The 17537-nt window shown below is 46.6% G+C and overlaps 2 protein-coding genes and 2 long non-coding RNA genes across 5 annotated transcripts; 2 read left to right on the plus strand and 2 right to left on the minus strand.

Moving 5' to 3' along the window:
• Positions 1-1406: 1406 nt before the first annotated feature.
• LOC127603814 (uncharacterized) lies at positions 1407-5220 on the minus strand. The gene is made up of 2 exons (XR_007963136.1): positions 4641-5220; positions 1407-1868 (listed from the first exon to the last, which is right to left on the minus strand). It is a non-coding gene; the product is annotated as an uncharacterized LOC127603814 (long non-coding RNA).
• Positions 2840-12133, plus strand: hoxa3a (homeobox A3a). Of its 2 annotated transcripts, XM_052070385.1 has the most exons (4): positions 2840-2989; positions 3921-3963; positions 7060-7612; positions 9892-12133. In XM_052070385.1, exons 3-4 carry the CDS (start codon positions 7177-7179, stop codon positions 10641-10643), a joined length of 1188 nt encoding a protein of 395 aa, XP_051926345.1. In that variant the 5' UTR covers positions 2840-2989; positions 3921-3963; positions 7060-7176; the 3' UTR covers positions 10644-12133. The 2 variants fall into 2 exon arrangements, with proteins under 2 accessions (XP_051926345.1, XP_051926346.1); XM_052070386.1 differs by lacking the exons at positions 2840-2989; positions 3921-3963 and adding an exon at positions 5291-5491.
• LOC127603811 (uncharacterized) lies at positions 11474-13119 on the minus strand. Its single transcript, XR_007963133.1, has 2 exons — positions 12807-13119; positions 11474-11852 (listed from the first exon to the last, which is right to left on the minus strand). It is a non-coding gene; the product is annotated as an uncharacterized LOC127603811 (long non-coding RNA).
• A 1-nt stretch (position 13120) lies between these two features.
• LOC127603783 (homeobox protein Hox-A2a-like) lies at positions 13121-16020 on the plus strand. Its single transcript, XM_052070391.1, has 2 exons — positions 13121-14627; positions 15040-16020. The coding sequence occupies exons 1-2, from the start codon at positions 14276-14278 to the stop codon at positions 15768-15770; spliced, it is 1083 nt and encodes a 360-aa protein (XP_051926351.1). The 5' UTR covers positions 13121-14275; the 3' UTR covers positions 15771-16020.
• The last annotated feature ends 1517 nt before the right edge of the window (positions 16021-17537 follow it).

Here is a 17537-nt window from a genome sequence, read left to right on the forward strand (position 1 = left end):
CTCGACTGTAATTAAAAAACCTCGGGAATCACGGGGTGTTTTTTGTCGCAAGCTTGACTTTTGACACCCCCAGACGTAAGGCTTAATTGTCAAGCGCATCGGATTGTTTTCCCTCGCCATTACAAGGCGACCTCAGCCAGCCTCGGTGCACCAGAGTGTGAGTGTTGGTCACTACCTGCTACATCCAAACAATGAAGGGTTCAACTAAGGGACACGGCCGACTCTGACCAATCATCGGTCCACGGCCCTTCTTGTGACCCCTGACCTCTCGACACATACAATGTTCAGACCATACATCAGCGCCGAGACCCCCGAGAACCTTTTCTTTGCGTTGCAGATTGACCCCGAGACGGCACGGTGAAAAAAAAAGAAGTTAGTTTTGAAGGTGTGAACCTCAGCCATCCAAAGAGACACCCCTGTCAGTTTGAGACAAAGGAGCAGAAACGTGTTGCTTTTGTGTGAGACAACCAATGTTTTGTAGTGGGAACTAATACGATTTTTTCTTAAATCCCTGAAATATTGACGTGATGCCTGACGGTGCGTTTTTAGGATTGACGTTGTCCTAAAAACAGCTCTGCCAGCACACATGCATGAAAAGCTACGTGCAAAAAAAAAAAAAAGATGAAGTCTGAGTGGCACCGATTTCGCGCAGACTCCATGAAGAAGTCCAATTACAATCTTCAAGTCATTTGCCAATAGAGGTCACTTCCAATGTGTTGAAATTTTAATTTGCCCATTCGCGTGGCTCGTTGAATAATGAATGGGCCGGGGTTAGAAATAGATGTGAGAATGTGGCTTATTTTCATTTGAAGTGATCTCTTCAGGGCGTGAGTCACATCTCCTCTGCTCCACACTGACCGTCATGGCTTGTGAGTAGTTTGAATACTTTTTTTTTCTCCCCCCCCACCACCCCCGGCTAGCTAGGTGGCAATTTAAAAAAAAACAATCGGTGTTTAAAAATAAGTATCGAAGTGATGTGTATTTAAATCGGGTCCACTGTGTTATTATTTAACAATTTAATTTCAGGGAACAGTGTGACGAGATACAGTCAGTGAGTAATAATGCACATTGCATGCGATATTTAGATGCAGAGTCATGCTAGCATAAGAAGGCGATTATATTGGAATTTCGATGCGTTATGGAGACTCGTGTCTGTTTGACATTAGCGATATGCGTAAAATGGAACGTATCGGGCATTTTAAAGCTGTCAGCAGAACTTGGAATGAAAGGTCCATTCGTAAAAAAAAACACACAATGGACCATATAGTGCCTTGTTAATTATCCACAGAGTCCTCGGGGCTCAAGTTAGCTTGTTGAACTGTTGTTGCTGCAGAAATTTGCCCCCCCCCCCAAAAAAGTTAAACCTTCAGCCCAAATAATACTTGTTTAAATAAAGACAAGGAATCCAGCGTTCAAAATCAACTTTATTATGAGATAGGAACGTCCCGGAGTGCTTGCCGAAAGGACTATCTTAACTTTAGCTAGATGTGAAGAGCTTACACGTCAACATTGTTCAAAGATACGCTTCTTGTTTTGGCCGTCGTCCAAAAGGGTCTTTGAACTCATCCTCGGTGACATGATAAAGAAGCTTTGCTTCGTTGTAAACGCCTCGAAAAATAACCCCCCCTTACCCCCACCCCCAATGAAACGTACGGTCATGTTCACTCCATGCTAACGGCTAAAATGTGTCAGAAATGCTAAACAGCAGGCTACGTTTGCTTTTCGTCCTCCAAATAACTCTGCACTTGAATCTCTTCGGGCCGGGTCACCGAAAAGTTCACGTGGAGTGACGAAAGGCGAGACCAAAAAAAAAAAAGAAAAAAATCTCATCCTGTCCACGCCAAGTAATCCTCGTGAAAGAATTCCATCTGTAAACACAGAAAAGAAGAAAAAAACATTAAGGGACTCATTCCCTGGTTAACAGCTTTTCCCGTTTCTCCCGTGCGTAAAAGTCAACTCTCTAACTTTTACGCAATGTGCATTCCGCCGCTCCCGTTCCTGCCTTTTAAAAGTTTACCGCTCAAGTTTGGGAACACAAAAGGCTGGACTCTGGGTGGGGTGGGAGTATTCAGGGGACGTTGTCCGCGAGTGATTAATTGTTTTGGTGGGATTTTTCCACGCCCGCTTCTCGGTGTTGACTGAAAACAAGCGCCAAACGGTGCCGATGAAAAAGAGAGAGAGAGAGAGAGAGAGAGAGAAAGAGAAAGAAGCTCTTCCGGCCATGTTGGCAACGTTTTGGACCGTTCCGGGAGCCAGATTGTTCCCATGGCGCAGGATTGCCACACTCCGTGGGTGCAGGAAGCCAAACAAATTCCCCTCCAAAACTTTTGAGCATTGTTGTGAGCTGCCTCCAAAAATCGAACGCTACTCCGAAAGGCCACCGCATAAAATGGGGGCGACATCGAGTTTCCTCAAATGGTATAAATCCACACGAGGGGGACTCATGAAAGATCCACGTCATGAGTCCTTTCGAATTCAAGAGCAGCACTTGCAATAACGCCTAATAGGATTCCACCCTGAGTGGAAACCCCCCCAAACGCGTGCGTACACAGAATCCTCCTTTTTTAAAAAAATATTTAAATATCGTCTCATTGTCCCTATTAATGATTCACAAGCTCAAATAAAAGACATTTAGTTGGACCTCGCGTCACGTGACGCGTCTCCCTGTTATGGTTGCCGCGAGCAAACCGGAGCCCCGATGCGGCTGTAGGATGCTCATTACAGCCCCCCCAGCTTTCCACGAGGGGAGCCTTGGCTCGGTAGCTTGGGAGGAGACGCAGGGAAAAAAAAGGAAAATCAAATAGGAGAAAAGCGCCCCCTTTATTTTTTTTTGGCGTGTGCGCGTGTGGTGGATGTATTACACGGCTGTCACGGACGGATATGTTTTTCCACGCGGAGAGAGCCCGAGCTTAGGGAGGATGGATTTTATTTTGAGGCATTTCCGCCGATTGTTCGTTGCTGTGGTGAGTTATTGCAGCGGGAGGCGCAGGTCAGTATAAAGCGAGTTAGTTGAGGGCCCGATTATCGATATTTAGAAAATCCTATTTGCAAATGTAGGTCAAGTGAGAAACGAATACACTTTGTGTTACGTCTCGTGTAAATCGTGACCAATGTAATCCATCAATCAGGAATTTGGATTTTTTTTATTTTATTGTGGAGTAAAAAAAAAAAGAAACAATTCAAGGCAATAATACAACCGTACCTTATTTATGTATTTAATTATCTAAATTCAGCTTTCGAAATCCAAACAATATTGGCGCCCCAATAAACCCGCTTCGTCAAGGTGATTCCCGCAAGGGATCCAATCTAACCCCCCCCCCCCAAAAAAAATAAAAAGTAGGTGAACGCTGTGTGGTTGTGAGGGGGGAAACGAGGCTATAATGGAAGACGGAGTGCCACGCATCAGGACGGCTCGGCCGCGCTGAGGTCAACGGCGCTCCGCTGTGATTTATGGGCGCGGGGACTTGGGGAAGATGGTGCTCGGCAGCTAATGACTATTCGATCCGTTTGTGAGAGAGACCGGGGGGGGGGGGGGGAAATCATGCTTAACAACAAACAACATCTTTTGCATAAAGCTATTTTCATCTTCTTGCTTGGATTACTAAACAGATTTGATTCCTGAGGTGTAAAAGTGAATTTATTTTGAAAGGAATCGACGACGCGCACTTGCACGAATTTTGAACCCATGTTGGTTTCGTTTTAATCGGAGGCAATTTTTAAACGCCAATTTGGATATTTTTTGGAACCAATATTTGAACCTACATGCAGCTTTTTGAATGCCATCAAAATATTCACGTTTTCCCCCCTCCTAGCGCCTCCCTCATCTACACCATCTTCCACTAAATGTGATTTCCTGCAATAATTAACCGAAAGACCCTTGCAGACATATTGCAAATCACATTTCCCCTTCTCCGTTGCAGAATCCCGCGCCCATAAAGTCACCTCACACGCACAACTCCCCCGGTAAGTCTATATTCGTCTTTATTGATTTATCATGTGAAGGCTCCTTATTCCATTTATTTATTTTTTGGCGGGGGGGGGGGGGGGGAAATAATAAGTAGCACGCCCACACCAAAAGGCCTGACAAGAATCCGTGTGTGACTTTTCTTTGAACGTGCAACACGAGCAGGCCGGGAGCAATAATTCCTTCTCTTCCACTTGTCTGCGAGGTGTAATTTGTCACTATAAACGTGACGAGGAAGGCTCTTGGAGCGCTGAACCCCCCCCCCACCCCGCTCCCTTTTCAAAAACGCATTTCTACTCGCAGCCATGTTGCACGTGCAATCCATATTTAGATCTTTTTTTTTCTACATCTGTTTACCGGCCTTCTCCCTTCGGCTTCTTCCTCATAGCCCTTTTTTTTCTTCTTCTTCTCCCCCCACCTCGATGACTTTTAACCTCCTTTAGGCGCATCAAAAAGAGAGGAGAGGAATCAGCAGTTTGAGCGCAGCACAAAGAGGTCAATAATTAAGCCGAAGTAGCTAAAAAAAAAAAAAGAAAAAAATCCTCACGCGTGAATTTTTTGGGCCCACTCACCATCCCACACGTGCCGTATTTTCTTTTTCCCCTCTCCGTGCATGCATAAAAAAGCTGACAAGACGTTTTCCTTTCTCTTAAGACAAAAAAGAAGATAACATTACCACGTAGAGGGATTCCCCCCCCATGCTTCCCCTCTTCTGCTCCACGCCGCGTGTCCTCACTTGATCATCACACACATCCACTTCCAAGCGAAGTTGCGCGATTTTCAAATATGATCTCCCACAAAATTCAAATCTTCGTTTCCTTTGGCGTTGTACGACTTGCGCATTGTAATCAAATAATCAAAAATAAGGATGGACTTCTCGCATACTATTTGTGATTATATTCCAATTCTCTCCCTCTTCTCTCTCTCTCTCCCTCTCATTTGGATGGGGGAGGAGGAGGAGGGGGAGGAGAAGAGGCAGCCACTTGATTTGAACTGCCTTTCCAAGGCGCTACATCATTTGCATAATTTTTCTTGTCTATGGTGTGACGCCGCGGTTCGGGCCAGTTGACTGGCGGGTCCGCACGATCGCGCGAGAGGGTGTCCCGGCCCAGCCTCGTCTAGGCTGCGTTTGCATGCATGGCTCTATTATTATTGCTCTGGAAGAAGCATCGCTTCCAATGGCGTGACGATAAATTCAACCCTTGAAGCCGAGATAAGACTTATCTCGGTTGACCCGCCTGCTTTCGTAATCTCCATGTACACATCCACGTCGAGTGGGGAAGACACGAGAAGGGTGGAAGGAGGAAGGTGGGGTGGGGGGTGGGTGGTGGGGGAAGCAAAGGGGGCTTCTCTCTCTCTCTCTTTCTCGACTCTTCTTGTTGTGGTTGCCGCCTGCACGCATGGCGCTCGCTGCTGCAGCCCAACCCTGCCTCCCTCAACTTTCCTCCGGATTTACTACTTTGATCGATTTCGTCGCTGAATGAGAAAATATCGCTCGGTGCTCTGCATTGGTCGTCAGAGGTTAAGGTAAGCAGGCCAGGAATAGGCTCTGCCTCGGTTCTAAATGGCCGAGTTTGTGTTGTCGCGGGCGGTGATTTATCACCGTATGACTTGGATCTCGGTTCAGGAAGAGTTCACACACACTCGCAGATTTCTCTTCACGCGGAGCACCGCGGCTGCGCGCAAAATCGAGCCTGCCTCCAGTCGCTCTTTTTGGGGATTAATGCGCACTTTGTGCCACGCAATCTGTTGGAGGGGGAAATCGGACCAAGTCTTCTCCGGCTGCAGTCAAGACGATTACTTTGGCTTTAATTATTCGTTCATCGGAGCTCGTTCAACGGCGTGTCACTTACCGCTACGCCAAGGCAGTTTTCATTCAAATTTGCCCCAAAAAAACAAAAAAACTTTTTGGGTCGTTTTTCTCTTTTTTTTTTTAAAGTTTCACCTTTAAATAATTAGATTTATTAAATGATTGCGCTCCAATGCTTGAACGAAGGAAACAATTGTAAGGTTATACTTCATATAGACTAAAAGTCATAATCATTTTTAAAAAATCGATCCTTCCATTATTTGAACAGTTTATCTTCGCGAGGGTCGCTGCAGCCTATAAATACACACATTGAATTTATTATTATTGTCATTATTGATATTATAATATCAATCATAACTGGAAATTTCTCCATTGCGAGACTAATAAAGGTTTCTTATCTTATTATATATTATTATTATTATTATATGATTATTATTATTATTATCGTCTGTAAATTTAATTCGTCTAATATTCGGGGTATGCAAGTAGCGGCCAACTTAACGTAAGACGTTTTAACGGATAGATTAATTTTAAAGTCAGGGTGCAATAGTTGATTTGTACTTTTTATTTACTGATTTGATTTCTTAAGTTTGATGAGTATCCATTTGCCCCCCCCCCCCAAAAAAAAATATTTAAATTAAATCAAAAATGTTTAGGGTACCTCAGTAGCGTTTCTCGTCAGGCCTGATTCTGGCCGCTTGTTCCGAGCTGGGTCCGGTAACCCTCGCGTGCTAGCAGGACGATCAGCCGCGTCGTCGACACCATCAGGCGCCATTATTATGGCTCAGCACAGCAAAAGTTCACATTTTGATCCCGAAGATGCACGAATGTCCGACCCGGTTTTTCAGGTTTTCCGCAGCTTTTATCTTGGTAAAAAAAAAAAAGACACAGAAGGGAACGTGCTCGTTTACGCCTCGCAGGCAAGTGGCTGCGAAACGTCACAGACAACATCAAGAACAACAAAAATGGCTTGAACTCAACAATTACAAATGTCCTTTTATTTTTATTCCATTGCTTCGCTAATGAGAGCGACTTTTCCTTTCTCGTTAGGTCCCGCAATTGATTTGGCAATGCGAGCTGTTTTTTTTTTTTTTTGCGCGCACGTCGTTTGTTAGCACAGATGGCAATAGAAGGTTGGCCGGTGCAAGGCAGAAGGTAAACGGTAATAGCTCCGCGCAAGCGGCGGCGCCCTATCTCGCCTATGGCGCGCGGTGTCAGACCTGCATTGAAAAGTAAGATGGATCGCCACCATTTCGTCTCCTCACAGTGCTTGTTGTAACCCCAGGTTCACCCGAGGAGGCCATTGGCGGAGAGGCGTCACGTGACCACGGGGTGCCAATGTTCTTCTACAAGGGTGTCAAGACCCTGTCACTTTGTGAAATAAATATTGGGAAACGGCGAGATGCAAAAGGCAACCTACTACGACAGCTCGGCAATTTACAGTGGCTACCCGTATCAAAGCGCAAATGGCTTCGGTTATGATGCCAATCAGGTCCAATATCCCCGCGCCTCTCATGTGGAAAGTGACTACAATCGACCCGCCTGCTCCCTGCAGTCTCCCGACGGCTCGGCGGCTCCTCTGCGCAAGCCGCCGGAGATGCAGGCGATGGAGAGCTGCGACGGCACGGCGGCGCCGTCCAGGGCGCGGCATCCCGAGGGCAGCCCGCCTCCCTCCCGCTCGCCCTCCGATAGCGGCCAGAACGCCAACAACGGCGGCGGGCAACCGAGTGCCAAGAGCGGTTCGCCGTCTTCGGGCCCCCGCGGCAAGCAGATCTTCCCTTGGATGAAGGAGTCCCGCCAGAACACCAAGCAGAAACCAGCAAATAGCGCCAGTTCAGGTACAACACATGCAACCTGCACCATGAGATTCATGCTAGGGGGGTAGAGAGGAGGGGGGGGTGTCTAAACACGCATAACATAATACTCCCACTGTGAAGGCCTCAGCAAGTGCAAGGGAATGTTCCCACTTCTTCCCCGTGCTTCATGTGACACATAGAGAGAATTTTTACATGCCACTTCAGGAAAGCACGGAGGGGAATAATCAACACCTCTGAGTAGTTCTGTTAACGGCGTCCAAATTCGCTCTGGAAAGGACATATGTGGGATGGAAAGGGCCACGCACCCCCCCGCCCCCCACCTCAGCGGGTCGGACTAAATAAGGCCACGCTTTGGGACGAGAGAGATCCCGTCGTTTGCCTGCTGCCCCCCCCCTTGGCCTGGAGATGACCTTTGCCTACTGTAAACATACACACACACTGATCACGTAGCGTCCCCACAGAGTCAACAAACGCACCAACGTCGGCCAGTTGTCTCAGCGGCTAAACCTTAGGAGGCCACGTGACGCCCAACTCAATCACTCAACCCTTTTCCTTGACAATTATTATAGTTTGGTGTCATGTATGACTCTGTCCCCCCCCCACCGCCGACATAAATTTACAAGCTAGTAGTTCCTCGGTTGGAGGTTATGTCATCCTTAGAGTCCCTCTGCTCCATGTTTGGCTCGACAGGTAGTAAAATTTACTATGCGCTCTTGGCCGCCTGCCACAAAAACTCCAAGTGTGCCTTGCTTTGCCGAAGTCGAGACTACAAGAAGGGGGGCGGGCTTATATCTGTGAAGTTGCGCACACAATGAGAAATGTGCCTGAGGCGTGTGCTACTGTGTGACGATGTGGTTGGAAGACAGGTGGGTGGGGTGTGGGGGGGGGGGACTCCATAGACAAGACACTGGCCTATTTTCCTTGATTTGTATTTTCATGGTTCTACACGAGGCTTTTTCAGGGTGTGTGTGGGGCTCACACTTTCATCAAATACGGGGACCTGAAGTCACATGCGGGGTCCGTCTGCCTTTCCACGTTCTGATTGCCACTGGCAGGCAGGTGTTCGTCATTGTGGTTGCGGGTGACATGTAGAACTGCATTACACCGTAATGAGACATGTTCCTTTCGTATTCCGTCTCATTTTGTAAAAGACCACGAAGTCATGGGAGTTGAACCTGAGGCTGGGGGGGGGGGGGGGTCAGATCCGGCTCACCAAATCATTTTACGTGGCCCGGGGCGAGGTCAGACATACGCCTTTGCGATCATATCAGGTAGAGAGAGAAACACAGGCAACTTTATCCTGGCACTGTACACTATGAGGTCACAAATCAGCATTATTTTAAAGTGCAAATATTATGCATCATGTTTCTGATGAAACATATTCATTGTTTTTGTTTGAGCTGAAAACAGATTCTACAAGCGTTTGATGGTTGCCCGTGTTTTCCACGACTTGATATTCAAATGGTCAAATATGATAACGATCAACGCGAGCGACATCGCGCAAGTCTAAAAGTACATCTGATGAGGTGATTCTACATTGATAGGATTTTTACAGTCATCACGGCCGCCTGAAAGAAACCACAACGTGGCCTACCGTGAAAATGAGTTTGACATGTGTCATTGTTTGTATTCCTACGCTGAAGTAGCTAATGTTGCCTCCATTCCTGTGGGAACAATGCTTGTAGGGTGAGCGTCAAATTTCAAGGCGACGATCTCGAATCGCCTTTTAAGTTGGGCAATTCAACTCAATATTTTAAGATTTGCTGTTGTGAAAACTGACATTTCACAACAAAGAAACATATACATATTTTTTGTTATTGTAAAGTGTCCCTGGGTGTCTTGAAAGGTGCTTATAAATAAAATGTATTATTATTATTATTATATGTTTTGATCGTGCACTCCAAAATTATTCAACAATAATGTTGTATTTTTTTTTAAATAGTACTTGTATTTCACCTTTAAAATTGCTGGGTGGAAAATAACCCAATTTTGGTCCAAAAATGCCAACAACCCAAAGTTGGGTCAACTTGCCCCAAGTAGCAGGTTGGTCCACAATTGGTTTATTTTTTGACCTCGCAGTTTTAAGAGTGTTGTGAATGGGGGGGGGGGGGGGGGGTAAAATGCTGATATGATAGCGTCCGTGTGTACCTAATGTTGTGGCCCGTGAGTGTATTTAACCAGTAAGCAAACACTCCTGTAGTTTTCTTATCAGCTGTGTTCTGCTTTCACTCTCACTGTCCTGCCTGTAATGGATTACTGATTGACACCCTCCTCCTCCTCCTCCTCCATCCCCTTCACAGCGGAGAGTTGCCCGGGAGACAAGAGTCCTCCTGGGTCGGCCGCCTCCAAGAGGGCCAGGACGGCTTACACCAGCGCCCAGCTCGTGGAGCTGGAGAAGGAGTTCCACTTCAACCGCTACCTTTGCCGGCCTCGGAGGGTGGAGATGGCCAACTTGCTCAATCTGACGGAGAGACAGATCAAAATCTGGTTCCAGAACCGCAGGATGAAATACAAGAAGGATCAGAAGGGCGTAGGGATGATGCCTTCCCCTGGGGGGCAGTCCCCTCGGAGTCCGGTGGGCCCCCCTTCCGGTGGAGGATACCTCAGCTCTATGCATTCTCTCGTAAACAGTGTTCCTTATGAGTCCCAGTCGCCGACGTCTTACAGTAAGACTCACCCGAACGCCTACGGCATGCCTACGTCATACCCTCCCGCTGGTTTGAACAGCTCCCACAAAAGGTATCCAGACTCGGCCACGCCCGAGTATGACGCGCACCCCCTACAGGGGGGCAACTACGGCACACACATGCAAGGCAGCCCCGTTTATGTCGGCGGAGGTTACGTGGAACCCATGGCCAACTCCGGGGCTTCCGTATTCGGCCTGACGCACCTCCCGCACCCGCCGTCCTCCAACATGGACTACAACGGAGCAATCACGATGGGCAACAGTCAGCATCACGGCGTGTGTGATCCAACGCCCACGTACACAGACCTTACACCGCAATACTCTCAGGGAAGAATCCAGGAGGCGCCCAAGCTGACTCATCTGTAGCGGCTCACGGCGCAGTCCGTATCACTCCGCCCATTGTCTTGTAGCCACCTCGGGACCGCATCACCATCTTTTGTTTGTGTGCCTCCACACAGCGCCGACCTTCTCTCTTTCTCGCGCTCTCGCCCCCCCCCCCCCGTCCCCCCTTTCGGTTTCTTTTAGTTCGACGATGTGTGAAGTAGCGTATAGGATAAATGTCTATATTTTTTCTTCTTCTGAAAGACATTTCTGAGGTCTCGAGGAGGATGTCGAGCGAGCCAAGGCCTATTTAATCTATTTTAAGTGTATTTTCAATTTCAAACAGGGTATTATGAAAACATGTTATTCGTTTTTTATGTGAACTTATTTATCCGCATTTGAAGTTTTTTTAATGCATTTTGTTGCACTTGTGAAAGGATCCAGGGCATACGTGACAGAAATGCATTTGTCAAATTAAGGGTCACGAGCGAATCGGCTGCAACCCTTTTGCTTATTTTGTTCTATTTGGACTTTCTGATGTTATTTATTTTTTTTTGTTTAGTGTTAAAAAGTAGTCCTATTATTATTTGACACCCTTGCGAGAAGCTCAGTGGGTTCAAGACCCCCCCCCCCTCCCCATTTTCAACCCACGTCCTGACCACGCAAGCTGCATTTCCACCCTTCGTCTTCGATTAAACAATTCGTTTTTATCGTAATTTTCTTACAGAATATAAAACCAATCGGTCGACACAATATGGGTGGAAATGAGGATACACTTTCGTCGTTTCTTTATTGAAAAATATTCAAACACACGACAAACCCTTTCATACATTCCATGCTGCTCCAGTTCGAAGAAGTAAATAAAACAATTGAAATACAATCAAAGCATATCTCTTTTAATTCAGACAAACTATCAGAATGCACATCATTTATTTTTGATTGAAAAATGAGACTGGAATAATCATTACCTGCAGTCGACTTGAAAAGTAGTGCGCAAAAAAAACCTCAACGCACAAATAATCTTGTCATAAATTATTCTGGTATAAAAAAATATGCCATTAACATCCTTCGGCAAGATATCTGGAACTGGTGGTTACATGCAAGCAAAAAAAAAAAGTTGCATAATTTATTTCTCTCTCTTCCTGATGAGACGTGAAGAAAACTCTCGGGTGGCCTTCTTCCCTCCTCTCATTTCATCTGCGTGGGCACATCCATAATAATAAAAATGTCAAGCGCCGGACTTTTCAGCGGCCCCTGGAAGCAGACAACAATCTAAATGAGAAATCGTTTGAAAACTAATGTCCCTGAATGTATTTCGAGTCGGTCAAATGTGGCCAGAGAGGATACGAGCTCCAAGTGAATTCGTACTGGCCTGTTTGTCTCATTATGCAGCAAAATGCACGTAAAAGTCCAAATATGCTTAAATGCATCGTTAAGGATGATGGCTGAAGAAAATTAAATTATCCTCGGAATTGGTTTTCAACGTCGAAACATTTTAAAGTGCACTAAAACGAATATGATTCGGGGGTGGGGGGGGACAATAAAACAAAACAAATATCATCTTGAATGTTCTCTCTAAAAAGTTCGTTCCCAACTACAAAATACAAGCATGTTTTTTTCTCCTCGTTCCAACATGGGCTGCGTTCTCCCAATGCTCTAAACAAAATTTTTTCTTCATGTGCAAATGTATTTTTTTAAACCCTCGATAATGTACCCCCTCCAAAAAAAAGTCATTTCCAATCTGGATGTGAGTGATATAAGGGGGCATTAGTATCCATGACATATGGTTAGCAGGGAAACCTGGAACAATTGAACCATGGTGTGTCAAAGCTGGACTTGTGCATCCACATGCATTCGCACAAGGCGCTGATCTGACCCATATGTGCCCCCACGGCTGCATTTAAACCAATACGATCAGTCTGTTTTTTTTTCAATATATTTACATCCGTGGGAAATTTGTTAAATCGCTCTTGCAATGTGTGTAGGCTCACCCCCCCACACCCCTCCAAAAAAAAATCCTCCACCCACTCCTTTCCTTTTACACAAAGCCTGTGCGTAATTCCAAAATCCCCCCCATGGCAACCCTTACCACACTAAACCGCTTCGATGTCTGCAAAAATATCCCAATCGAAGTGTGTAAAATCGCGTTCCCGTACGAGATAAGCAACATCGAATCCAGGTGGATACGTTTTTTTTTTCGATACTCACCCGCGCGTTGTGTTCACTGCCTCCCCCTGCACGGAAATATACGCGGCCGCCTTGTTACCATTCCTATTTATCTTTGAAACCATCCCTCCAGCGACAGCTCGAGCTGGAAGGAGCAGAAAATGGTTCTAATCTGAGTGACCAGTGTTTCTCGTCGCTTCCTGCCTGCATTTGATCCGGGGGAGAGTTAGAAGCCTTAAATGTGTTGTGAGGGCACCGAGCTGTCAGACCTTTTGGCGAGTAAGATTGATCGCGCGCAGCTTTCCAGCACTCTTTGTTTGGTATATAAGCAACAAACTGAGAGAGACCTATACCACTTCATCCTCCCTCTTCCTCACCAAGTCCTATTTTTTTTCTATGGATGGAAATATACCACGGTGTGTTTAAAAAAAAGGGGGGGGGGGACATTCCCATAAATGTGACGTTCACAGATGACTTTGGAAGGACAATAAAGCAGAGTCGGAGGAGGGGGCGGGGGGGCTGTTCCGTAATAACGCTTCAAATGATTCGTTTTTAATGTTTATGACAACCATTATGGTCATTGCTTAGTTTGAAAGCTCACCGTAGACGCCTTTATTGTGTTGGAAGGCGTTTAAAGGGGGCTAACGGGAAAGCGGGTTGGCTGCGATTGGAACCGTCGCAGCGTTCATCCTCGCGTGCGTAAACAAGTCACATATTGCAGGTTAATATGTTGATTTTTGTGTCCGAATATGAGTGCACACGTACGTCAAAACTGCTGTCGTGGTGCGTTCACGGCCTCAAAGTGTCACGAATGATTAAATCGGTGCTTTTATTTTTTTTAGTGCTGCTCATCCTCGTATATTTTATGCGTAGTGTATAGGAAAAAAATGAAGGATTCAATGAAAAAGTCTTAATAGCACTTTTAGGGTATGTTGTGTGTGCGTGCGCGCGCGCTTGGGCGCGTGCGTCGTGGGGGGCGTTCTCGCCTGACATCCTCAAACAATACGAGAAAGAGGAGTGCACGAATCCGCGCGCCCTAAGCTTGCGGTTCTTCCCTGTAATAGTGAGTCGGCCATTCTTAAAAAACACAGTTTTTTTTTCCTCCACCCCCCCCCCCACCACCCCGGGTGGGGTTTTTTTCTCTTAGTGGTGCGCAGTCGGGAGGATTAAGATGTAAATAAACGTGGCACAGCTGAGCGGCAGCAGCAGAAGACTTTTTTTGGGGTGGGGGGGGGATCAATCAGGCAGTCAGGGGCTTCTTTTGATTAAAGCCCAAATTGTCATTGGGCAGAGGTAATCATGTGACAGGCAACTCGGTCCAATTTCAACCTTGTCTCCATGAATTCAATAGTTTGCTAGTAGCTCGGTCCCCACACGGCCGTAATCACAGAAATAGGAAGAGGAAGCCATCACGGTACATTTTTTTTTTGAATGATTTTCGTCTGCGCTTTGGCCATTGAGTTTGTCGACAGTAACGCGTGCAAACTTTCCTGGGCTCGCAGGGAGAGGAGATGAATTACGAATTCGAGCGAGAGAGCGGATTTATCAATAGTCAGCCGTCGCTTGCTGAGTGCCTGACATCTTTCCCCCCTGTCGCTGATTCATTTCAAAGTTCATCAATCAAGAGCTCGACACTGATTCCTCCTCCCTTCGAGCAGACCATCCCCAGCCTCAATCCGGGCAGCCATCCGCGCCACGGCCGTCCGAGACACAGCCCCGACGGATGCAGCCCGCTGCCCACCGCCTCTCTGCCCCCGGAGTACCCGTGGATGCGGGAGAAGAAAGCCTCCAAGCGGAACCACCTGCCCACGTCCACCGCTACCGCTTTATCCACTAATGGGCCCGTGTGCTTCTCTCCAAAAGGTGGGTCATTTTTATTATTACTCTTGTCGGGTTTTTTTTCAGTTTTGAATTTTAAGCCGCTTGCTTAAAAAATGCGATATGAGCAATTTAGGTGGGAAGCGCAAAGAAAAGTTTGGTGAAAGTTTGCTGATATTGTCTGATTTATTCCCCCAGTCACACTTTTGATGTGTGACAGTAATGAAGAGTGATGGAGTTCCGTTGCCGTGGAGGGCAGTTGCAGAATTCATTAGTCTCTCGCTCCCTGTGTGGAGCTTTTTTTGTGTGTGTGTGTGTGTTTGCCTCCCCACTTGGACGAGATAAAAACGGACGAGTCGCTTTTTTTAGCAAATATCTTCGGGTGTATTGGTTTTGTTCGAGCCATTTTCAACCACGCAAGACCGCCTCGTGTAACGGTTCCGTCTCGATGCCGCAGGCTCGCCCGAGGTCGCGGAAGGCGGAGGGATAAGCGGCGGCTCCCGCCGGCTCAGGACGGCCTACACCAACACCCAGCTGCTGGAGCTGGAAAAGGAATTCCACTTCAACAAGTATCTGTGCCGACCCAGGAGGGTGGAAATCGCGGCCCTGCTCGACCTGACCGAGCGGCAGGTCAAAGTGTGGTTCCAGAACCGGCGCATGAAGCACAAGCGTCAGACGCAAAGCAAGGAGAACCACAACGGCGAGTCGGGCAAGGGTCCCGGCGGCGGGGAAGACGGAATGCACAGCGACGATGACGACGAGGGGCCCCCGTACGAGCAAAGCGGGGCCCTGCTGGAGAGAGACACTTTCTCCTTTCACAACAACAATCTGGAATCCGCGCAGCAAGTCCACAATAGCAACTCGGTGAGCTTTGCTGCTGCGTCGCTGAACAGCAATGAGAAAAATCTGAAACATTTTCCCAACCCGTCACCCACTGTTCCGGGCTGCGTGTCAACAATGGGCCCCGGCTCGGCATCCGTGCCGGACAATGGCGACAGTCCCCCAAGCCTCGAGGTTTCTATACACGATTTCCAAGCTTTCTCGTCGGATTCCTGCCTGCAGCTTTCCGACGCTGCCTCGCCGAGCTTGTCGGAATCCCTGGACAGTCCCGTGGACATTTCTGCAGATACTTTCTATTTTTTCTCGGAATCTCTGACTACAATCGACCTGCAGAATCTCAACTATTAACGCAAATCAATCACGACTGGTTCTTGTTCTTTTCGGGCTTAACTCACGTCGGTGTATATTCGGCACGGTAAGAGGTTAAGAGGACAGTAACTATCGTAACGATTTTTTTGGGGGGGGAGGGGTGAAAATTATTATGGGTGTGTGTGGAAATTCTACAATATCCCGCCTGGATGAAGCGTGGTCGTTTTTATTTTTGTATAGCTTCCAATGTCTTGACTATTTTTGTTAGAATACAATTAACTTGCTACAATCTTTTGTTTCGTGTTTTTGGAGTCTTATTCTACTTGCGCTGCGATGATCGACTGTTGTGTTAATTTATAGTGGAAAACGCGCGGGATAATAAAATAGTGGAGGGTATGCAAATAGAAACAACAGGTTGGCAATGAATATAAATAAGATATGGGGGGCTGATGTGTGACGCACACACGAGTTAAAATTCGGAGAAATACATTTACAAAGTGGTGTGTGTGTGTGTGTTTGTGCATATATATATATATATATATATATATATAATTTTTTTTTTACATTCAAAAACGTGACCAAATTTAATGAATCAGTACGTTTGGATTTTGCATGGCCAAGTACTTGACATGGTGCTTTCTGCACGCAAAAAGAGCCGAGCCATGTTTGCTTCCAGGACCTCATAAATCACCGCGGCATGAATGGGACGAACATTAAGGAGTCCAATCGTGTCACAAATACAAGCCCACTTACATTTTCGTACGGGTTTCCTCGATATCTTAGCTTAAAGGGGGGGCCGAGTCCCTCCACGCGTTGGGTAATGATTCATTTTTATGGCCTGTTTAAACAGGCTTGCTCTCCTGCAGCGGCTCGCATGAGTTGCATGTCTGTGCAGGCTGCTCACTTCCCGTATGGAGCTCAAATTCAAAACAGACCGGGAGTATAATATTTTCTTTTTTTTTTCTTTTGCCCAAACATATATGTGTCATTGGCATTATTTTCTTATTGTCACAATGATTTTCCAGGATCATTTGCTGAAGCCGTCACGGTGAAATATTGAGATTCGATATGATGATTATAAATAGCTTTGCTCTCTGGCTTTGCACTTGAGTTGACTTATGGGAATCGTTTAATAGCCCACTTTGGTTCAATATCGGGATGTAACTTTGTGTGTCGAATCAACAACCACCAGTTGCACCGATCGATTGAATAATACACGAACCAAAAACAGCTCATCTGTAGCGCACCCCCCCCCCCAAAAAAAATCAACCGAGTGAGTGTATATACCTATGTGGTCTCTTTGTGTTTTTAAAACAGATGTAGAGAGTGTGTGTGGGGGGGGCGGCTTAGTGGTGGGGGAACCCTGCAGTATTGGTGTCCATAACCAAATCATTCCGAGACAACGCGTCTTTTCTGTGCACACATGTGCTCACACAAAGAGCACAGAGAGCTGCGTGGCCTGCTGTTGGCTGGCTCCACTGACATGCAGCATTCTGCGCGCCCACGCATGCTCTCTGCTGCAGATGGGATGTCAGAAGGGAGGTGGGAGGGGGAAGGGAATGAAAGAGTATTGACTGCTACTTAGCTTTGCTTACAAGTTTGCATCATGCATTTTATGTCCTCTTGAAAAAAAAACACACGCGCGTATGCAATATATGTACTGTATACATATGTGTATACATACATATGTTGACAGCACATACTGTATATATACCGGGCATGTTCTCATCACGGTTTTATACTCCTGATTCCAATATCGATCCTCCGTGAATGATATCAGCCGATACTGATTTTGATATGGATCAC

The sequence above is a fragment of the Hippocampus zosterae genome, chromosome 7 (genome assembly GCF_025434085.1).
Source record: "Hippocampus zosterae strain Florida chromosome 7, ASM2543408v3, whole genome shotgun sequence".
Lineage (NCBI taxonomy): Eukaryota > Metazoa > Chordata > Actinopteri > Syngnathiformes > Syngnathidae > Hippocampus > Hippocampus zosterae.